The following is a 22,804-nucleotide window of genomic DNA, read 5'->3' on the forward strand; positions in this document are numbered from 1 at the left end:
CACTAGGTTGACGTTAGACAAAATGTAAAAACATAAAGTTGGCAGCCAAAGAAATCTTCAGCCTCTACTTAAATCCTTTTTTCCCATAAAATTGTCTACTTTTTATTTTATTTTTTTCATTACTTTTTCTATTCTCTTGGGGACCCTTAACCCCTTTCCCAGTTCACTACTCCTCTCAGGTCTCTTGATGAGATAAACAGTTAACCTTTGGTGTGGGCACAGCTCCATTCACTCAGCGACTCGCTCAATTGTTTGCTGTATTATATCTTTCTTTGTATTTTACCAGCAGAGACTCCAGGTGCTCTGCAGGCTCTCTGCTCCCCACTAGACATGTGTATATTTACCTATGTATGTTGGTGTGCAGTTTAAACAGCGGTCCAGGGGCAGATGGGTGGGTGCAAAGCCACTGAATGACAGATTCATTGTCCTATGCACAAGAGATAATTCTGCTCTATGTACTTCTTTGTTCCATCTTTAGCTCCCGTCCCCATCTCCCGTCTTTTTTTTCCTATTCATCCTCCTTTTATTGCCTTACTCTCCCCTGTTTTATTTTGTCCTTAAAATCTGTAGCGTCCTGCTTCCGTCACTTCTTCTTCAACCCTCCACTGTGTCACATTTTCCTCTTTTCATCTCCTGACTGTCTGTTTCTCTTTGTTTGCCGTCCTCCTCTGTCCTCGCCACTCCTCCGTACGGTCGATCACTCTCCAGTTTGGCCTCTAGCGTTCTACAATAGTGATAGTTTCCCTGGAAATCAAGTTTTAGATTTCCTCTGCAATATCGTACTTTCAGCTGGCATGTGGTACGCCTGTAGATATGACTGAATGCCAGCCGGTAGCCATATGAATGAAGTTAAAATTGGAAATTGAAGCAAAATAAAGACCATCAAACTGATGAGGGTGGTCAGTGGACGTTGTCCCTGTGTCTGCGGTCTGCAACCACAGTCTCCCTCTCTCTCCGTCTGTCTTTTTCCTCTCCCCCGGCGGCCTCCCCGGAGAACAGTACCCCAGACAGGATATGAGCTCATACCTGAATATGCATTCTGCAGCCAGGAGGAGTCTCAATCAGAGACCTTTTGAAGGACCGAGGGCGACAAGAGGGTCGCTGTCTGGACCTAGATCTCAACTTTGCATACTTCTATTGACTACTTTACCCAAAGCACAGAGTGCTCTTTGATCTACGGAAAGTCTGTCTCCCTGCCATATTTATTTTGAACGGACATCAAGTGCTAACGCTGAGGCTGTTCTGCTGTGGCTGTTGCCTGATGGATGTCTTCTTTCCCTGGTGAGGACAGCTCCCAGGCACTTATCCCTCTTGCCCTGGCTGCTTAGACTCCAGTTAGCTGCAGATGACAGAGAAGAGATTTAGGGCCTTCATTAAGCTTCAGACAGCACCTGCACTGACTCCCTATAAAACCCTATAAAACTCTGAGTCAACTCACTGCATCCTCCCCTCAGTGCGGGTGGTGCGGTCCTGCATGTCTCCGCACTTAACCGCGGGTTTGTGCCACGAGGAGGCGGGGAGGTCAACCGAAATGGAAGCGTAGATTGAGATGGAGATGAGAGAGAGAGAGATGAAGAGGGCCAAGGCGGGGTTCACGACAGGCCCGGCGGACCCCCAGGATGTGGGAGAGGATGTGTAGATTATTCCCAGCAACAAATGCCATTAGCCCCTGGAAGGACTTCAGAGACTGGTGCTATTTAATCTAGAGATTGGGAGGTATGTGGGCCCCAGTGCTTGGGACCAAGCCAAGCGTAGTTTTTGTGCAGTGCCCCAGAAGAAACAGCAGGAGTTGAGGGGCTATAGGACAGGGAGCCGGGGCAAGGAGGCATGAAGCTGTTACAGTGTGATACAGAGAAGGGAGGGCAGAGGCACAACAGGGGAGGGTTCACAGTGGCATGGAGTTTTTATTCTGAGATGCAGAGAGGGAGGGCAGGAAACGGAAAGATTAAGGAGTCAAGTAAGGGCAGGTCTGCATTCACGGGCTATGCTGTGTACACTGTGCACCCACAGGGCTTTCTTATACACTCACACGCAGGGGCCTAGGCTTACGCAAATGCAGCATCCAGGGGGTGACGCCAGTCAACAGTTGATAGGATTTCGCATCATCACTAAGTTTATTTGATGTAACTATGAGGGCATCCATCTGTTATGTTTTCTCATAATCCCTATGTTCTACTTTGGCTGCAAGAGTTCTTCAGCAGTCCAAGTTATCAACAGATGCACATTAGCCTGCAACAGGCGTATACTGCATATGCCAGACAATATCTTCTCTTTCTTTTTGTTCGTACACTTTCATATTGTCTTTCTGTTCCTGTGACAAACCAGACTCAGAGAGTGGAATGTAGAAACACTGCTGTGTGTCCTCTGCCCATGCTGCTAGTAAAACCTTAAAGACATCAAGGAGCCGATAAGGGAGAGGAAGAAAAATACAGTGCGGATGAACACTGATAGAGGAGTGTGGATGAGGGATGAAGAGGTGTCTGAGAACGGAGGAAACAAAACACGGTATGAAAGAGTTGCTGTTCCTTTAATCCCTTAAAGGTGCGCTACACCGCGGCGAGCAGCTAACAGTGAGAACAGTGCAAACTACGGCAAAAAAGCTGACCAAGAAAATCGTGTTTTCCTGTTTGGGAACCGGAGGGTAGGTCGCTCTGGACGGCCTTATCAGCTGTATGAGTTCACAGCAGAGCGGCAGCTGTGAGCGAGCCAATGGGGCACGCTCACATGCGCTCACATGCACTAAAAGCATAACGCCGCTATATCTTTGATAATCGTTGTTTGCTTTACTTTTTTTATTTTTTTATTTGGACGTGTAATCTCCACATCACAACTCAACCACGTCATTTGGTTCCGACTGGGAGTGACAGGAAGGGCACAGCATTTCCTCTGGCTCTTTGAGGCCGAGGTCTGCGTGTCCCAAAGCGCTGGCTGGACTTGTAGGACAAATCAGAGATCACTGTGTTTGCAGCGTGCCCAAAATGAAGACATGGCTGACGTCCCCCGAGAGAGCGGTGCTTTCCCCACACTTTGTTGTGAAATGTGTTGAAACAGGCCCCTTAAGGAGTGTGGGTGATGTGGGATTTGTTTTTCTTCACCGTAGACATGCAGATTCCTGTGTTTGTATGAATGCATGTATTGTTCGAATGAGGGTGTAAGGATGTGTATTTAGAGCAATGGGTTGACGTCAGGGGAATGCTTAACAGATCATTGCTTTTTTTTCCTCCGGTGGGGAAAATTAAGTGAACATGTTTTTGACATTTGGGTTATCGTTATGTCATAGCTGTGATTGAACCAGTCGGATCAATGCCTAATCCTTTGTTGTTGTTTCTGTTGGGGATTTTTTTGAGGGCCGCCCCACACCACTTAATGGCGGGCTCCGATAAACCCAGACACATACATGCTTAAACATATCCATCTGTCAACACGTGTCATTGCACTTGTATTACCAGCTTCCTTTCATTATCTCTGTTTTTTTCCGAGCAGAATAACACGTTGCACAAACAGGCTTCTTGCAAACATGTTTATTGCCAAAAGAGTTTTTTATACTTCCTAAACGATACACATCATTTCCCCTGATGTTACATTTCTCATCTTCCTGTTTTTTTGGCGTGAAAAGGAAAAAAACCAACAACTCTCCCACCGGGGGTGGCTGCCCGAAGAAATGGGGAGAAAAAGGATCAAGTCGTGAAACTGCTTGTTCCTTTTGCAGTTCAGCCAAACTAGGCAGCCATATAACTGTCACAGGTGCTAGGTAAAAATGATGACTGGTGTATACTTCTTGACCTCTCGAAGTGGCACTGGAGGATTTTCAGCCTGACTTCAATTGACTGCATTGTTTTCTTTATGGGCTTGCAGGAAGTTGCATCGGCCATTGGTCCCTGTTGGGAGGAAGTCGGGAGCTAGTACCCTGCAGGGTAATCCCCCGTTGCCCTGGAGCTCTTTAGTGTACCACCTGAACTCTTTTTCATGTTTAATAGGACCAGACCAGTGTTTTTGCACGTTTTAACCCATTAACTAGAAATCACATATTCTTCACATTACCGCCGACCATTTCCCAACGCTTACCGCACGCTTTTTGAGACATTGGGTTTCATTGCTGTCAGTATGGAAGAAATTGTTGTTGCATTACATTATTCCAGCATGGTAATGCAGCTGCAAGAGAGCTATTATTTCAGACTTGCTTCCAAACAGCAACATTATTATTAATGCAAGCAACCTTCATGTATGCTAATTGGTAGTCCTATCGGCTCGTTTTTTCCAACAACAAAGGATATGAATTTAAAGACTCTCAACCAATGCGCTAATAACATACATTTGCAATGATACGCTTACAATAACGGATTTAGAAATTTGTAGTTTCTGCAAGTTGATTTTCATGCATACCGAAATGACTGGACACCGATGGTTCCTTGGAATTGAGGAAATCTAACTAGAAACCTGCATACTTTACAAAGTGGTCAGTGTTAATGGGATGAATCATGCAAAACCAGCAGCTTTTAAAAAGCTAATCAAGGAAAGATCATTAACTTTGAGGAAAGGCATTGCTGCTTGTTGCCATCTTAAGTCAATTTTATATAATAGAGCACAAAATACAAATTAAAAATATGTTAATTTGAACCTGCACCAGTTAACATGACTCTCACTCGTTCATCTTATTGGCTATGATTCCCCATCACTTACTGAATTGTGCCTCCTGCCTCCTTGTTGACTCTTTTGTCCCCTGTTTCTCTACTTCCCCTTACTCCTTACTTTCTTTCCCAGTCCTCCCACCGCTTGTCCTCCCCTCTTCCTTCTGATGTCCCAGTGGATTTCTTGCCTTCCTGCTCTCCCCTCCAGTTTAATCTATGAAGTAACCCTAGAAGTGTGCGACACAGACCTGCTCTTTCAGGAGGCAGTTGGGAGGTTCAGGGCGGGGAGGGCGGGATGTGGGGGGTCGCATTTTTTGGCTCGGGAGACAGCTGTTAATCAAATAGTCAAGGATGAGGTGTTTCTTTCTTCCCACCTTTGGTGGATCTCCCTCTTTTCTGTAGCAGCACAAAGGAGCCTGGCGAGTTGAAAAGGCAGCTCTGCATGCCTGCACCTGGACAGAACGGAGAGGGAGTGCCCTGTGAACACTTTTAAAGTGATTGCACGTAGTTGAGATTTTTAGGTGAGGTTTTCTTCTTTTCCTCTCGTGTGCCCCTTGTTGCTCTGCTCGCCTCCTGCTGAACTCACACGGGACAGCCCCAAACCCCACAAGCGTTCCATCTCTTCTAGCTTCCTCGTCTCTTTTCCTTCCTCTGTGCTCTTAATGAAGATAGCAGGGGCCGGTTTAGCAAGTGTTTTGTTGTTGAAGGAGTATTACTTTCTAGTTATCTTGGGCCTCCTCTTCTCTATCTCAGTGTAGGTTTACCTGCTCCTTTCATATTATGTGTGCAGCATTGTGGAAAACTATAACCACTGTCACATGTGATGTTTTTTCCCAGGTGCCATGCTTCCATTGTCATCAGTGGTTTGTGAATGATGGTGCGTTGCCTTGACCTGCCCTCAGACGTGAACCTGCTGGCAACAGCTGGCAAACAGTACTACATTTAACAGTAACACAGACACACTGCGCCATAACTCTGGATTAGAGGCTGTGGCAAGACGGGCCTGTCACTGCACACCCGTTCTCCTAACTAATGGATGAGTCCAGAGGACCCATTCCCTGGAGTGATGGATGGGTCCATTGTATGGCGTATAGGGGACACTGCTGCTGCTCTTGGTGTGCATCCTGGGGCTTGTGTGATAGTGGAACCTAGAGGCTGGGGGTTATTTCATTTGTCTGTGCGAAGCCAGACGGCTTAATGTCCGTGGGACCTCTGCGCTGAACCGGCCAAAATGAGACATTTGAAACAAAGTGCTGTGAAATGCTCGGTGGTAATGCCTCCGATGTCTGGGTTTGCTTTTAGCCTCGGGGAGAGAGCCGTGGTCCAAGCTGCTCAGCTTTTGAAATTGGCTGTTTTAAGCCACACTAGCGACTTGCCTCTATGGATGGCAGTGTCGGTCTGTCGGTCTGCCTGTCGGTTGGTCAATCCACCGATTTGAAATTTCATATATCATGAAATATCATATACGTGACAACTATGAAATAGATTGTGTTCAAATGTTGTACAGACATTAATGGACATTTAGAGAATGAATCCTAATAACTTTGCTGATCCCCTGACTTTTCTATAGCGCCACCAAAAGGTCAACATTTTTTTTTATAGCAGCCTCAAACCTCTGTATTAAAGAGGCTAATTTCCCTTTGATCTCGCCTTCATCCATCTTTCCTTTCTGTCAAACACTTCTTATATAGCCCCGCTGTACTGAGCGATCTCACATCTCCGTACTGTCTCATTCTCTCGACTTACATAAGAGAGAAATTGTCTATTTAGTACCCCCTCAAACTATAACCCTGTGAAATACATGTGTCCTGTCTTTTTCAATGAGACAGAAGTGGAAGCCAAACGATTGTTCCGAGTGCTGCATGATGAGTGATGGGGTTTGCATGAGAATAGCTGCGGTGATACAGGAATGTGAGTTATGCCACGTAAATGTCACGTCGACACCTGCCTGAGGCTGATTGACAGCGGCTTGTTGTGGCCAAATGAACTCATACCGCACTGCATTAGCACTCATTAAAGGCCCAAATGCACTCAAAGCGATAATTGACGCGTTCAATTGATGCTTCTATGGCGCACTGCAGGCATCAGATTTTAAATGCCAACACGACAGAACCAAAAAAGAATGCAATGTGGGCAATATATTTCTGTATTACAGATACCCCATGATCTTTTAACTTAATATAAATAATGAAGATCCTGGTTAAAAAAGTACAAAGTGGTATATGATACACGATCAGCTAGATCAGCGGTTCCCAAACTTTTTAGGCCGCGCACCCCTTTCTAGATCCCGACCGGGTTCGCGCACCCCCCCCCCCCCCCCCCCAATAAATAAAAAAGCAACAGAGCCTAAAAATAAAATCGGACCAATGAGAGAACAGTTTGCTCGCGCGTGGCGTTTGTTTTCAATATTTAGTCCGCTGTTAAATGTTGCAGTGTGAACACAAACCGAACAAAGGGGCAACTGCAACATTGTATCATATTAATCCCTGAATCAGAACAAAGCAAACGAACTGAAGGTGTGAAAACGCCCTGAAACACTGCAACAAAGTTTCAATAACTTTCAGTTACACAAGGCGTCACTTTTAAAGAGCAATAAGGATGCGAGCACACACGCACAGGCTCAGAGGCAGATTATCACATTTAATTTACAATTAATGACCGACTAATGAAGCCAGGATGTCTTCGGACAAAGCATCGATGCGGCGCGACACAGTGTTGTTGGACACCGGGATCATGTCCAACTTTTTTGCTTCTTTCTCCCCAATCATACATTCCACCATCTCTCTGGCAGCTGGCAAGCTCACGTCTTCGGCGATTGTGTGCGGTAGCCCCTTTCTCGCTATTCTGTAACCAGATATGAAGCCCGTAGTGCGTCATTTATAGACCCAACACATGAATGAGACTCCAGTTGTTTTTGGCTGTTTTGTAACTCCTCCAATTTCGATTTAAACAATGTAAGGGGCTTTTGACTTGCACTGGCATGCTTGGTGTTCAGGTGGCGACGTAAATAAGAGCTTCAGACTGTTAGCCAGAACCTCACAGCACACCACGCACTGTGGCTTTGGGCAATCTGCGTTGCCAATCCAAGTGAAGCCCAGACACAGATCATTCTCATCATATTTCCTCTTGTTTTTCCCAGTCTGATGCTCACTCTTGTTTCCTCTTTTTTCACCTTGACTCGATGGGCCGATGTGCTCCCGATTTGTCTGTGCTATCCCTTCCTCCTTTTCGGTCTCCTCCGTCTCATCTTCCTCTGACTCTGGCTCGATTTCTTCTCCCGGTCTCTCCCCAACGCACCTCTCCGTTCCCCTCGCCTCCGATTCCTGTTGGGGTCTTTAAACATTCTATATGCCCCTTTACATTAAAGACAGTACAGGGTCATGAAACAGGACTTTGATTGTGATACTTTGCGTCTTTGGTTCTATACATACGTAGATTTCTTCTGTCCATGTTCCCGCCCATTGCTTGTTCAGGTGTCCTCATGGAAGTGTTGATGTTTCCCGTGGTGCCACAGATGTCCCACCTGTTTCCCTGATTTCAGCCAGTTTAGCATATTTGCATGAATGTATGAATGAAGTTCGCTGTTAGCTGACGTTAGCTGCACAAGCTAGGCTGGCTAGTGTGTACGACTGGCGGCAGGCGCAAGACTGCCGCAAGGAGCTCAAGTGCATTTATTAAATTGTACGTTTTTAATTTTAAATCTTACAAAGGGAATTTTTATAATTCATGTTTTTATTTTGTGAAAATTACATTTTTTTAAATTATTTAATATTATTACACCATCAGACCGCCATTACACTTTTCCTCTCGCGCACCCCCTAGAGGCAGCTTGCGCACCCCCAGGGGTGCGTGCACCACACTTTGGGAATCCCTGAGCTAGATGGATGAGGTACCACTTTTGTGTTGTTGGGACAAAAAAAACACTCGTTGTTGTACAGTGGTGTTGCAGAGGAAAGCTTCTCCTTCCTCATTAACTGTCTTTGGCTCAGTACAGACACTGTCCTGCAGAGAGCACACAAACCCGACAACAACAAAGGTTCATTTTAGCCTGCCATCAAGTCACACACGGAATTTAAGTTAAGTAGGTCTAGCGACAGCTGATGTGACCTACCACCGGTGAGTGAAAGCGAAAGTATTAGTGCTATTATTATTATTTTTATAAAATATGGTCCTCTGGGGGGAAAATCCTAACTTTATTATTCCTTTTAGCTCCCTCCAAACAGATACTGCGGCTCCAGAAAAAACAGCTTTGGTTGATGGGTTTTTTATTTAACGCTCCCAAAATCAAAACAAGGTCAAGTTGAGGTGTCAAAGCAGTTTGAGACTCATCATAAGGCTTTTGGTGCAAGATCGGCCATTGAAAACTATTGGTGTACTTGAAAACATGTGCGTCATACACTTTCAGTGTGTTGGGGTCTTTAAACATTCTATATGCCCCTTTACATTAAAGACAGTACAGGGTCATGAAACAGGACTTTGATTGTGATACTTTGCGTCTTTGGTTCGATACATACGTAGATTTCTTCTGTCCATGTTCCCGCCCATTGCTTGTTCAGGTGTCCTCTTGGAAGTGTTGGTGTTTCCCGTGGTGCCACAGAGATTTCACGCCGCTTGGGTCTCCAATAAATCGGCAACTTGCCAGCATTGAACCACCGTGAGATTCACCGTGAGACAAATATGCATCCATACTGTTTTAAATCTATGCTCCAGCATCCTGCGCACAGACACACACACACACACACAAACTATCAAGAACATTCCTCTGGCATCAGTTTTTGGACTTGGCGCTAAACATGGAACATACTGCACCGTGGATTGTTTTACTGTTAAAAGTTCAGATAGATCAGACATCTGCTGTCACTTCCCAGCTGATACGGATTCAAAGTAGATTTGCTGAAAGCATGTGTGTGTGTGTGTGTGTTTGCATGCCTGTGCTGGTTTATGTGGGTGCTCTGTTATCACTGCACGCTGAACAGTTATTGCATCTTTATGTATGTCTGTGTAAGTGTGTGTGTGCCTGTACGCAGGCATTCTTCACCTCATCAGGCTGTGACTCACATGATCCCTTCAGTGTGATACAAACTTGACCTGCTTAGATGTATGCATGAATGGGCTTTTAAGATGAAGCACTTGACTACAACTAGAAAATACAATCTAACCTTGAAACCTGCCGTTTATTTGTTACGTGCCGGGACTACAAAGCTTCATTTCCTTGAGACTTGAGCAGCAGAGACGCCTCCTTGTTACTGATGACCTCGGATATCTTTTCTGCTATTTATTTTCAGGCTCTGATGCGATGCACTGTATGTGGGTGGGGCGGCCCTCTGGGGGCCCCAGCCTGGCCCCTGTTCATATGATCAGGCCCTACATGGAGTGGCATTTGGCCTGGCCCTGTGGGGCCCCGTCTGGGAGCAGACAGCTGATCTGCAGCCAGCCTGGAATGCCAGACATTTGAAGTCAGACTTGTGAAAAAAGAACGAAGGCTGGTAGGAGTTTGGTCAAATAGGCCCCTGTGTCTAAAATAGCCCACAGACTGTCCGAGAGGGAGGGAAAGGAGACAAAGCGTCTTCCCGTCAGCTGACATTAGGAAAGGCCGGCCGTCCAACCTTTACTTGAATACAAAAGTACAAGAATAGGCAAAGTTGTGTGTGTGCTTGTTATCTCTTGTGTGGCTTTTGTCCACCTCCTCACCTGTCTGTCATTAACAGTGTGCTGCATACCGCATGCTGCATGCTGTATGTAACTGCATACCTATGCAGAAACATGCAAACAAATGATGTGTGAAGCTTCACCAGCGATGCTGTTCCAGCATCTGTGTCCCCCTGGTTCAGCAGTTCAACGTGACGTGATTTCAGGATGAATCACAGGTGCACTCAGAGCAAGAAAGGCCAATCAGACACAATCTCTCTCTCTCTCGCTCTCTCTCTCTCTCTCTTTCTCTCTCGCGCTCTCTCTGATGTGTCCCTGATAATCTTTTCATTCACTTTCAAAATTCTTCTTTCTCTCTGCTCTCATATTTTTCACTATGTATTTCTATGTTGTCAAATTGTATCTCCTTGTTTACTTGTTTCTTGCTCTCTCTCTCTCTCTCTGTCTCTCCCATTTACACATACAGTGCACACTCAGCTCCCCTCATCCTTTTCCTCGTCCCTCTGTCTCGTGGGGCTGTTTTACTGGTGTCTATGAGCTTAGCTAGGCTCGGGATGTCAATTATAGGACTATGATAGGGCCTCTGCTGCATTATGCATGGAAGTGTCCCGCTGGGGAAAAAATGGCCTACAGCCAGGAACGATGGATGGAGGGATGAATAATGGATGGAGAGATGGAGGAGCGAAACACTATTGCAATCTGTGTCGCACCAAATAGACTTGCCCTGACTCACACCTCTGAAATTCAAGGCCAAGTCACCCCGGGTGACTCTGAGTCGTGAGGTTGTCGTGTGAGAAAGCACAGCAGGGCTCTGATAAGTATATCATTTTGTGCATTAAAGACCCGATGGTGTCCCACCATCAGAAAGGTCACCCGAGGTCCATGTCTGTGATACCAAATGCAGACAGCCTCTCATCGTGATCACTTTAGTTTATCGCCCTCTGGATATGAATTCATAGCACTGTTTATAAGCCTTTACATATATAAATGTAATGTAGAGTGTTCTCATGCATGACAAACCCCACGAAGGAAGTCAAGAAGAAGAAATATAACTGACAGCAGAGATTCAAATTTATTTGGCATCCAATTAAATCTCAGAGATTGTATTTCCATCTCATGAATGCATTGTTTATGAGAATATGACTAAGTAAGGGGGAGTAGAGTGTAAATCTTTATTACACTCTACGGGCAAACAGAGATTACAAACATCAAAAACAGACTGGACCAACTAATAGGAGTTAATTTACAGGCTCTGAAGGGGTCAGTGGGCAGATTTCAATCAAACATCCCATCATTAAACACCACGTAATGTGCAATCATTGGGGAATTGTTAGTAGCATTGATTGGAGTCCAAACCAAATGTCTTTTTATTTGAATCACCTCTGAGTGTTGTTGATCCTCCATTTGTATAAAATGCAACATATCTCTGAATAGACTTCATGTGGATTCTCTTCATCAGATTCCCCGTCTGTAAAAAGTCAGTAACACAAGTAAAAGGAGGAATATTGAAGGCGAAGGGCAGCACTGGGCTTCCAGTAGAGTCTAGTTATTGCATAATTTGTTAAATGCATCGAAACAACACCGCAAAATCTGTGTTTTAATTTCACAGGAATTGTCCTTAGGCAATCAATATTGACTTAAATTAATATCAACATCAACAGCTAAAAAAAGAAATCTGAAAATGTTCCCATTTGTAAGTGTTTTGGCAACAAGTGTGTGTGATGCAAAGACATGGAGGGGTGGAAGTTGTAATGTAACACCGTTTCTGGGAGTTGCAGTACTACCACTTAAAGCTTGATTGATTGTAATTGTTGGTTTGATTCGCAGCTTTAGTAAATCATTTGTTTTTTGAGTCACATTTGCATTTGCAAAACGGAGAATTTGGAAGCACATTGTGCAATGAAGACAGAATTTGCTTACAAATGAATGTCTTAATACCTTATTTTAAATAAAGCACGGAAACTGTTGAATGTTAATCAGGGATGCACTTTCATGCCCTCAGCAGATTCAGACCTACAGAGGAGATGAAAGGTGTATCCATGTGTGCAGGTGCCACACATGCATCTATGTGTGTGTGTGTGTGTGTGTGTGTGAGAGACGTTTTTTCATGCATGTCTCCCTGACAGGTCCCTGATGTCAACGAATGTCATTCAGTGTATCAGTGAATGTGAAAGATGCTGTTGTTTATTCACCCCCACCATGGTGGGATGACACTATTTATTACTGTAGTGATGGATTCTGCATCCCTCACAGGAGCATGTGCAAGCGCCGTCTCTGAAAGGCTGTCTTTGTGTTTCACACTCACACACACACAGACGCACACGCATATAACGCACTGCTGGAACTGACAACAAAGGCGTGCTTATCCAATTGTGGGGAAATAAGATTAGGCAACAAAGAAACTCATAAGGCTAATGTTAGCATGCCCTGCTCCAGTGAGAGCTTTTGTTTGTGTAATCAGGGAAAAACACAGGATTAGGTTTGAGATGCTGTCTCGGAAATGATGCCCCTAAGACCCTTTTGTATGATGTCGACATGTTCCGGAGTAACAAAAGCCAATAGCCGGCCTTCTATCTGATAAAACAATCCTCGGGGGAAATACAGAGCATTTGTGTTGCTCAGATATCCAATTTTGTTTTCCTCCAAAATAGACTGTCTGGCAGACCCGGACTAATGGCTTAACTCCATGTTTTCATTCATAATTGACTTGTCACCATAATTAGGCTATGGCAAGAAAAGAAAAAGAACGTCTCTGTCAACTGCTGGTTTAAGATGCTAATCTCTCCTTAATGAGAGCAGCTCATTTTAGTAGACTTGTCAATCCAACAGGTGACGGGATTGTCGCAACTGTGTCTCTGCAGAGGTACAACCACTCTTTATGCCTTTTTAGATGCAATCACTGCGTTGTGTGGTTTTATCACTACATGATGTTCACGTGTAGTTAACATATATTAACGATGCTCAAGAAAGCGGACTAGAAGTGAAACAGAGAGGATATCTTTCTTCTGTAACGTAGAGGCATCTTTAACATATTTGACACCGTAGTAGGGTGGTATGACCCTTTGAAAAATACGTGCAGTTTGCCAATAAATTCTCTTCCCATCGTCAGGTCAATAGTGGCTGGGACACTTAAGATCGAGACAGTGTGAGGGGAGCTCTCGACAATCCGGTGTTGTTTTATGGGCCAGGAGAGAGATAGAGACCATTCATTAGCACCTCTGTGACCCCCCCTCACCCATTCTTCTTTTGAAGAACGGCCTGCCTCTCACGCACACTCGGCTCTAAGCCCCTCAGAGCGCACAGAGCCTGTTACATAAGAAGAGAGCTCCAGAACAATCTTCAGCTATGACCCTGACTTTGACAGAGTACTCCTCCTATTGGTCCTGTTCTGCCCGTTCTTATGGTTAAAAATCACATGTCCTGTATTCCTGTGTCTCTGTGAAGCTGGGAGTCTACATTATGAGGGTTCTATACAGATGCTGTATAACATCACAAATTAAATGGATGTGGTTCAAACTACAACACCATTTAAAATGGCAAATGTAACTTTGGTATCCTTTGAGCCATGCAGTGCACATGGTTGTTGGTGACTTCTTAGTCTATTCAGTGCATTTTTTTTGGATATAGTTCTTGTGAACAAAAGCTGATAGAATCCCAAATATGTAATTCTTTGAAGTTTTAGAATGGTCCATTTGAAGAAAAACATCCGACATGTTGCAGACATTCTTCAAAACCTTTTACTCCACGATAATTCCACCAGCAAACTGTACCCTGGATACTCATCTGAATGTGGTATGTGCCGGTGCCAATTCTATTTCAGCAGCTCGGTGTTCTCTGCTGGCAACAGTCGTGAAAGAAACTTTCCAAACCCGAGTCATACCTCAAAGTTACTTCTCTGATTGAGGTGAAAAGTTGAAGGTAAAACCAAATTCTTAACTCAACTCTAAAATGGACATGAAGGGAAACCATTTTCTACATGGAATTGAATTTACCATCTCGCATCTGCAACCATTACATTGGAATTTAGCTGCTTGTTATTTCCTCTTCAATTTTTGTTGGATCAGAGCTTCAATAAACTGCTGTTATTTGCTGAAAACACACAAATACACAGGCAATGTTAATGTTATTAATTTGGTGTATTTTAGTACGCGAATGTTGCAGATCTGTTGTGCACAGAGGCAAACACCAGTTGCTATATATCTTAAAAGTGGATGGCTTTGGTTCACAATTTTCTTTTAATATAAAAAAAAAAAAATGATAACACTTGTAAATCCTCTTTAAACCTAAAATGTATTACTGCCTTGAAGTCATGATTAGAAACAAAGAGGAGGTGTGGTAACTATAAAAGGACCCGGTCTTGATTCATCTGTAACATTTGGCCAAAACCTCCCAGAATTGCTGGTTTTCTTCACTTACTTTTTACCCATTGTTGGTTCACAATTTCAGTCAAGGGAGCATGATGTTCTTGCTTGAAGTTTGTACAGGGCAGGTAGATTTGGCAAGAACATCTGATGAGTAAGCTGCCCTTTGCTAATAATAATAATAATGTAGAAGATGGTGAAAGGGATTGGCAGTGAGTGACTCCCATACTCATTAGTACGCACACATGTTGATTCATCTTACTGTACATGGCGTGTTCAGGCCACATTTTCTGTAATTATAGGTGTGGAACATTGCTTCAGTAACTCTTTGACCTTTTTTTGGAGGGTGGTCCAGTTTCTTTGCTCACAGTTACCTCTTGTTGTGCCCTCTGTATTTTCTCTCACTTCCTGAACCTCTTTCATTCTAAACCCCTTTTTATTCTGCCATCTTCTTACCCTTGTTCCCCTTTACTCCTCACTCCTTTCTCACTCTTTTCCTTCCGTTTATAATTAATTTCTGGCTTTATCTCCCTCGTTCATTCTGTCCTTTGTCTTCCCCAGCCCCCATATCATTTTCCTGTCCCAGAGTGTGCTGTGTGCTGGGAGTCTCGGCCCTGGAGAGAACGGCCTGTCTCTGTGCGGGTCCAGGATCTGCCATGAGATCGCCCACTCCTGGTTCGGCCTGGTTATCGGAGCCAGAGACTGGACTGAAGAATGGATCAGCGAGGGCTTTGCCACCTACCTAGAGGACGTTATCTGGGCCCAAGCACAACAAGTACAGTAAAATCAATGCCTGAAGATTGCAGTTTACTGCAGCTATTCTATCAAAGTAACTTAATGGTGGCCTTTTTAAGCCTGTCACCCCAGGTGATAATCACTCGATGAAAAACAACCCTAGGGATCATTAAGGGTGTAGTCACACAAAGCCTGTTTGGACCAGTTGTGTTGAAACCACGTAACCACGTAACCACAATGAAAACAATTAGCAATACACGCTGCTGGTGCTCCATAATGAAGAGGACAAAAAAACAAGAAGAGAACAGTTTGTTCGCGCATGGCAGTTATTTACAACTTTTGGACGCCTCTTGGATGTTGCAGTGTTAACAGAAACAAACCGAGGAGCAAATTTGATCAAATAAGTCCCTGAATTGGAACAAAGGAAATGAACTGCAGGCCTGAAAAAACACCAAAATGTGTGATGTTTATGTAGTTCCTCTCTACTGTATGATCCAGCACCTTCATACCACTGGGAAAATGTAACAAGTCAGGGGAACACAGGTTGACATTCCAGCCATCCATTTCCACAACTTATGTGCCAGGATTCTCAAATGTCACCGTTGTGGTTGGTCAGGTAGAGTTGCCATTGCATTACTGTCGTAAAACCACACATCAAGAACACAAGGAGACAATTCATCAAAACACCAATCCAATGCCAATCCCCAATGGAAAAATAGCACAAACAAGAAACGTAAAGGTCAGAGTTGTTGGCCCAAAAAAACGAAAGAATTTCCTGGGCCAACCATGAAAAACATATCCCGTCAAACCCAAATCCCCTGACCTACAAAAACCCAAGAGGAGCTGAACCACACCAGGGTTGTGAAAAAGTACCACTGTCACCCAGTCCTTAAAAAAGTGGGCCATTTCAAAGAAGTTGATCCCCTTTTAATAATGGTGATTAAGGATACCTGCAGAAAAAGGAGGGAAACAACAGGACAAAGGCTGAGGGAGAAGCATCGGTATGAATCATTTGCTTCATCGCAGAGCTGACGAGCTAATACAGATCTAATCCTCCTACTTGCTTTCCCACACTGTCTAGAGTTACACAAATGTTTTTCTTGTGTCTGTGCTGTTCAACCATGTCACCTTTTTGATGTGTGCTTGGCTGAAGTAGAAGTTATTGCTGCCAAACTCAATAAGACACAGTGTCAGAGGTAGCAGCAGGACTGCTTGTATCTCGATATCAGTGTGCATTTGACTCTTGATTTAATCAGACTCCTTCTGTTTTTGCTGATGAAATTCACCATATTTTATTTTCCCTCCCCTGAATTCTTTGCTCCACCTTAACCCTTTCCCCTCACGTCTTTACAGCTCTCCGTTTGTCTCCCTTCAGCTCTCCTTACAAGAGACAGCAGAACAGTCTGACCTGAAGGCACTGCTGAGGTGGAGACGACTCTCTGATGAGTTGCAGAACTCAGAGGAGGCTCTTCAAATCCTCAGGTGAGTGTGTGTGTTTTTTTTGGTCAAGTACCTCTGTTTTAATTGTCATACTGTTGTTTGTCGCTGTAGAGGAACAGAACCTTCAATACGTATGCTTAAAGCAGAGCACAGTACTATACACTGACAAGGAATAAACCCCAACTGCTGATCGTCTTCCCCACTGTTAGTTTTATTCCTAAATTTCAGGAGAGGTTTGGCAAACCATCCTAGGTTCAACACGTGCAGAGGAGGCAACACCTTCCCACAGCAGTCAGTGCAACTACTTAGTTATGTTACTCTGGTACCAGTGCTTGAGATTCTCCTTTTCACACAGTAGGAGATGTTTTGTGAGTGTCTGCACGTGCAGACGCACACGTGAGCGTGAGGTATATGCGTTCCATGGGTACAGGTGTGGCAAGTCTATCCAGGTGTATTGTCATGTCTTGGAAAAGCTTTGCACACAAGCATGGCAAGTACACACAAACACACACAGACTCCTCATCTGATCCTGACAATGTGGGGCCCGCACCCTGTTTGTTTCATCCAGGGTGGAAGCACAGTGTCATCAGGGGATTATCGGTGTAAACCCCAACTGGGAGTTAACTGTTTGAGGTTGGAAATTGACTTGTCAGCATTGTGCCTGTCATTTTGTAGCTCTTCCCTTGAACAAAAAAAAAGCCTTCACTGGAGATTCACAGTTGTAAGAGACCGTGCAAAGCGTGACAGCAAATCAATGTGTTATTGATTTCGTGGCACTTCTGCTTGGCTCTAACTTCTAACTATGTCACTTCACTAATAATGTGTTGACTTCACACAATGGAAACACTGGGCATTAATAGTGTTTAGAGTTCAAATCAATCAGGCTGTGAAAAGCTTCAGTATTCATTTTACTTTAAAGCATCGTCCTTGTGCGGTTCAAGGATTTAAGTGTTTTTTGGAAACATGTTACTTTTTTCATACTCGTACGCTGATAACCTCCAGTGTGTGTTTGTTGCATGATGAAGTTTCACATTTGTGGCATGCACAGTAGAATGAGGTATTGTGACACGGAGTACACCTTTAAATAAGAAGCAGCGTGTGAGGGAAAGGGTTAAACATGCACTTGAGATCTGCGTCTGTCTCGCAGTCAGTCTATGAGGGTGTTCCCCTATGAGGCAGACACACACACACACACACATGGGGGTGATTAGGAGGATCAGGTTTAGGTTTCTCTGCACCTGACGGAGTCAAGTCAACAACACAAAAAGTAACATCTGAAAAATGCAAACAAAAGATGCATTCACATATATGCACATACACGCATGCCCATACGCATGAATGCGTACATTTTTACTGATTATGTTACTTGAAAAAACATTAGTATCAAAAAAAGCATGTCATCGCTGAAGCCACCCACGGAAAAGCCATTTGTCAATCCACACATCTCTTGTTGAGGGATGTTGAGGCAGAAAGGAGCGCTGCTCACACATTATCCTAATGACTGTGAGTCGGGTGCAGCTTTCACTCTGCAAATGCAATGATCTTCATCTCATGGGTTTGCAATTTCCGAATAATTTCCAAAAAGTTTCGTGGAAAGAACTATGTCATTTGCTACTAATTATATGGAAAATGGAGTCAGTGTTCAATTATATCCAATTAATTGCTGTGTAACCATGAGTCTTCCAGAGCACATCCCGTCAGCTGAAAATGTGAAATGTGCCTACAGGCAAGCATATAATTCAACAAATATGAAGTATAGAGTTGCCAATAATGAATGAGTAATGACTGAATATTTACTTGGATTCAAACGGAGCAGCTCCTTCAGCGAGAGAAATGTCAGAGAGGTACTGGTGAAGGGAAAGGGAACGTAAAGGGATGTACAGAGAGATACGCTCAACATCACCGGTATACGCACACACAACAGCACACACACATGAAGGCTGAATGGCAGATTGTGCTTTTCCAAGTTCAGTGGGTCACAATGGACACCCCCTGATCCAGCAGGGGCCCCAGTGGCCAGTGTTTATCTGTCCAGTTCAGATGAGTTCTATTTAGGGCAGCCTGGGCCAGACGCCATTCTCCCTGCTGATTCACTGGGCTGCTGGGAGCACTGCTCTACCTTATCCGGTTTCCACAGTCAGCCCAGTGTAATTTGTCAGGATATGGCTTACAGAGCCATAAACCCGTGTGTGTGTGTGTGTGTGTGCGCGCGCGCACGTGCGTGCGTGTACGTTTTACATTAAGTTCTGTCAGTAATAGCTCCTGATTTCCTCTCTCTCTCTCTCTCTCTCTCTCTCTCTCTCTCTCTCTCTCTCTCTCTCTCTCTCTCTCTCTCTTTCAATCTCTGACGCACCTAGGTGTATGCATGTCTCTCCCCCCCCCTCCCCCCCCAAAGACAAACACCCTCCCTCTCACACACATGACCTACGAGTCAGATAAGAGCGCCGTTTATTCTGCAATACATTGAGCTATTGTGTGATTCTCCAAGGCAGTGAGCAGCGATTCCTCTTAAAGCTGTCGTAAATCATGTCTGACAAAGAGAGACGGCAAAAGACGGCCAGAGATTTACACATCCATACATCCCTGGTCTGGACAGCGGGAAGGGTGGAGTTCCTTTGTCTAACACGGCAGTGATGGATCAACATTTTTCCCGGCAGTATCTCTGACCCAGGAAACCGACACGTTTTCTCTTCTGGAAATACATGTTCTGTCGTTGTTTTTCGTCTTTAGCCCCAGTCCCTCTTTCTCTCTGTGCTTCTCTGTCTGACACACATTTAAACACACTCACACAATTTCCCAGGGATACAGCATGTCCTGCTTTCAAAAAAATAAAAAATAATTGAATCTTATCAGCAGCAACAGACAGACATGGGCACTACGGGCAGGAGACTGGACAGGGAGCAAGTTTAAAAAAAACTCCATGATACAAAAAAAGGGGGGGAGATATTGTAGCCATGATACACAAAGAATAAGTAAAAGAGCCTTTTTACAACAACTAAAACAGATTATTTTACAACACAGGTTGTGCCTGTGTTTTACAAACATATCTGACTGTTAATATGTTCACTGTCTGGCTCATAATATCGGCAGGCAGCTTTTAATGTACGGACACTGAGCATCATTACAAAGATGCTTCCGAAATCGATTTTCCCAAATCATATTCAGAGGTGTTGGGATTTATTTTCGCACACAAGAGAGTCCAGTTGAATTCAGAAATTTCAGGAAGTTGATGGTGTCCTCTCTCAGTCCACAGAGCGAACCAAAGGTTCCCGTCTTTCTGCTGTCCTCGCTTTCTCCCACACCTCCTCCTCCTCCTCCTCTTGTCTTCAACCCTAATCTTTATTTTAATGAATCAGATGCATGAATCCGATTTTGAATGTGTGTTTTTGGTCGCCTTGTTTACATGTGTGTGTGTGTGTGTGTGTGTGTCTAGCCCTGTGGAAAAGTGCTAGCCAGTGATGAAGGGTGTATTGATTTGTGGGCCAGGCGCCTGGCGTATCGACTTGGCGGGGGGGGGGGTGATCCTTCAAGGCCTTCCTATTGGCACACTGAGTTAATCTGCTCAGCCTGATCAATACCACCTAACTGAAACTATCATTGCACAGCATCCCACGTCAGCGCTGTGTTTGTTTGGCTTTTATTGGTTTTATGTGTGTTGATGCAGGTTGAAGGGATGATTTGTGTCTGTGTGACAGGGAAAGAGTAACCTCGAGCATGCCTCTTTAGTGCCTGTGGACAGGGGTGCTTTTTTGGTGGAAGTGTTATATGTTCGCTCAGTGAGTCATGGGCAGTAAAGTCAGAGCGCAGCACTGTGAGGTCATATAAACAGCATAGCACGCTATTATAAATCTGCTGCTTGATTTCCAGCCCCGGCTCGGCCAAAGTATGGCAACTTGGCAATGTCTGTGCCCGTCTGTGCCCATTTCCTGTAACCCGTCTTATCTTTCTGTGTATTTTTGTTTATCTGCTCCGTTTGTCCTCCTGCAGACCCAACATGGAGAACACTGGTCGGGCCAGTGAGTCTGGCTCCTCCACGGTTAAACATGCCCTCAACCCTGACAAAAACTTCATGCAAGTCCACTACCTTAAGGTGGGATACATGTGGGGAAGGTGGGTGGGGGGGAATATGGACGGAGTAGAAAAGGAAAGAAGGGAAAGAAGGAAACAACCCTGTGTCCTTGTTGGATGTGCTTGGAAAAGCACTTGTAATGACCATAGATGTTGCTGCAATGCTTCTCTGTTTTGTCCTTGGTGGATCATGTTTTGTTGCCTTTATTTGTCTTGCTCTTTGTCCAGGGTTACTTCCTGCTCAGGTTCTTGGCCAGTCAAGTGGGAGAGAAACAATTCATCGACTTCTTCCGAGTGTTTGTGAAGAAATACCACGGGCAACTCATTTTGTCTCAGGTGAGCCTTGTACTACGGGGATCTTTAATTGAGAATTTCGCTGTTGCCTCGCAGCTACTTGAGAGGCTGTTAATAAAAACCGAGCTCAGGTTTGAACTGTTTAAATATGACCCGTCTCTGAGGCACAATGTTATTTCCATAAATTAATTGGGAGGCTGATGTAAGCTTGATTGCCACTCTGTTACAATAGTTGAAAATGCTCCAGCAGCATTTAAAATTGATGGCTGCACCTCAGCCACATTATGTTTATTCTGCTGGGGCCATGAAGCTGAGTGATCACACCTGGAAGTCGGTGTGTGTGTGTGATATGTGATGTGTTCCACCTGGCTCCTGTCTCTTCAGTGGCAGGCTGAGTCTTCCCACTAAATAATGGATGTAACATAAACACTGTTTAACCTTGCACTCCTGACTTAAGATCAGGTATGCCTTTCTCTTTCTCTTTCTTCTTCCTCTCACATGCACCTCCCTAAAAGCCTTCATTTCTGTCTGTCTTTTTCTTTTTCGTTCTTTCTGATAGGATTTCCTGCGAATGCTGCTGATTACATTCCCCGACATTGAGAGGTATGTAAGTGGCTATGAATAATGCTTACAGTGTAATTGATGAATAATGAAAAATGTCTAGACGCATTAAAATCACTTTGGATTGTGCTCAAGCATCGGTCGCCCGGTGTCCAGTTCCAGACACGTTAAAGATACGGTAGTCGTCAATTTCCCGTTTGAATTTAGTATGACAATTTGTTTTATCTCATCAGATGTGACTTGTTTGTAGATTTACTGTCAAATATATCAGCATGTGTTGACTTGGCCTCTCCTCTCGGTCCTGCTGTGGAAACATGACCAGCGACGGCTCCCAAAAGCAATCCTGTGAGAGAAGTCTCATCCACTCTCATATTAATTGAAGTGTAAAAGGATAACTGCTCCTCCTGCTCTCCTCCTCTCTAATTTTCTCCCTCTCTGCGCTTGCTTAATCATTCACTTCTCTATTTCTCCTGATTGCTTCATTAACCTCTTCTTCCGCCTGTCTCTCTGTCTCTCTGTCTCTCTGTCCCTCTCTTCTCCCCGTCTGTCTTTCACTTTGTTTTTCCCGACCTTTAACTCTTTGTTTCTCACCCTTCTTTTCCTCAGCGCCCTTTTGTCTGCCCTGAATGTTGTCTTTCTGCCTTTTCTGTCATGTGGAGTGTTCTGCTGGACTTGCACAGATTGATTGAATTAAACAGGGGGAGTTGGGGAACAGTCAATATTTGGACCGATGCCTTTCAGTAAACAACCCTCCAGAAGCTTCAGGGTAAGAATAGACAGTCACTGTTGAGGGCCATGGCCGCTCTTTGTGCCGGGTCATGTATCCTGCTCATTCCCCAGACTAAATGGGGAACATAATATTTATAAGACGAAACATAAAAACTATAAACCCCTAAAAATCAATGCATTCATTGATTTGTGCTCATAAGAACTGTTTTCCAGCATCACCGTCACTCTTTCTCATCTATCACCATTACAATGAAATAAAGATGCAAAGATCAACGTGAAAGAACTGGTAGATACACGTCTTGTCTGCTCTCGTGAGACATAAAGCTTATTATAAGAGTA

The 22,804-nt window shown here is 44.3% G+C and overlaps 1 protein-coding gene across 1 annotated transcript in view; it reads left to right on the plus strand.

The window, feature by feature from the left end:
* The window catches only part of aopep (aminopeptidase O (putative)), a 66,245-nt gene that overhangs the window by 5,784 nt on the left and 37,657 nt on the right, over positions 1-22,804 (plus strand). Inside the window, exons 7-11 of the mRNA XM_079269920.1 lie at positions 15,200-15,413; positions 16,749-16,855; positions 20,801-20,903; positions 21,110-21,217; positions 21,735-21,778. Coding sequence (XP_079126046.1) covers positions 15,200-15,413; positions 16,749-16,855; positions 20,801-20,903; positions 21,110-21,217; positions 21,735-21,778 — 576 coding nt within the window. The remainder of the gene's footprint in view (positions 1-15,199; positions 15,414-16,748; positions 16,856-20,800; positions 20,904-21,109; positions 21,218-21,734; positions 21,779-22,804) is intronic.

Source organism: Melanostigma gelatinosum (genome assembly GCF_949748355.1).
Source record: "Melanostigma gelatinosum genome assembly, chromosome: 6".
Taxonomy (NCBI): domain Eukaryota; kingdom Metazoa; phylum Chordata; class Actinopteri; order Perciformes; family Zoarcidae; genus Melanostigma; species Melanostigma gelatinosum.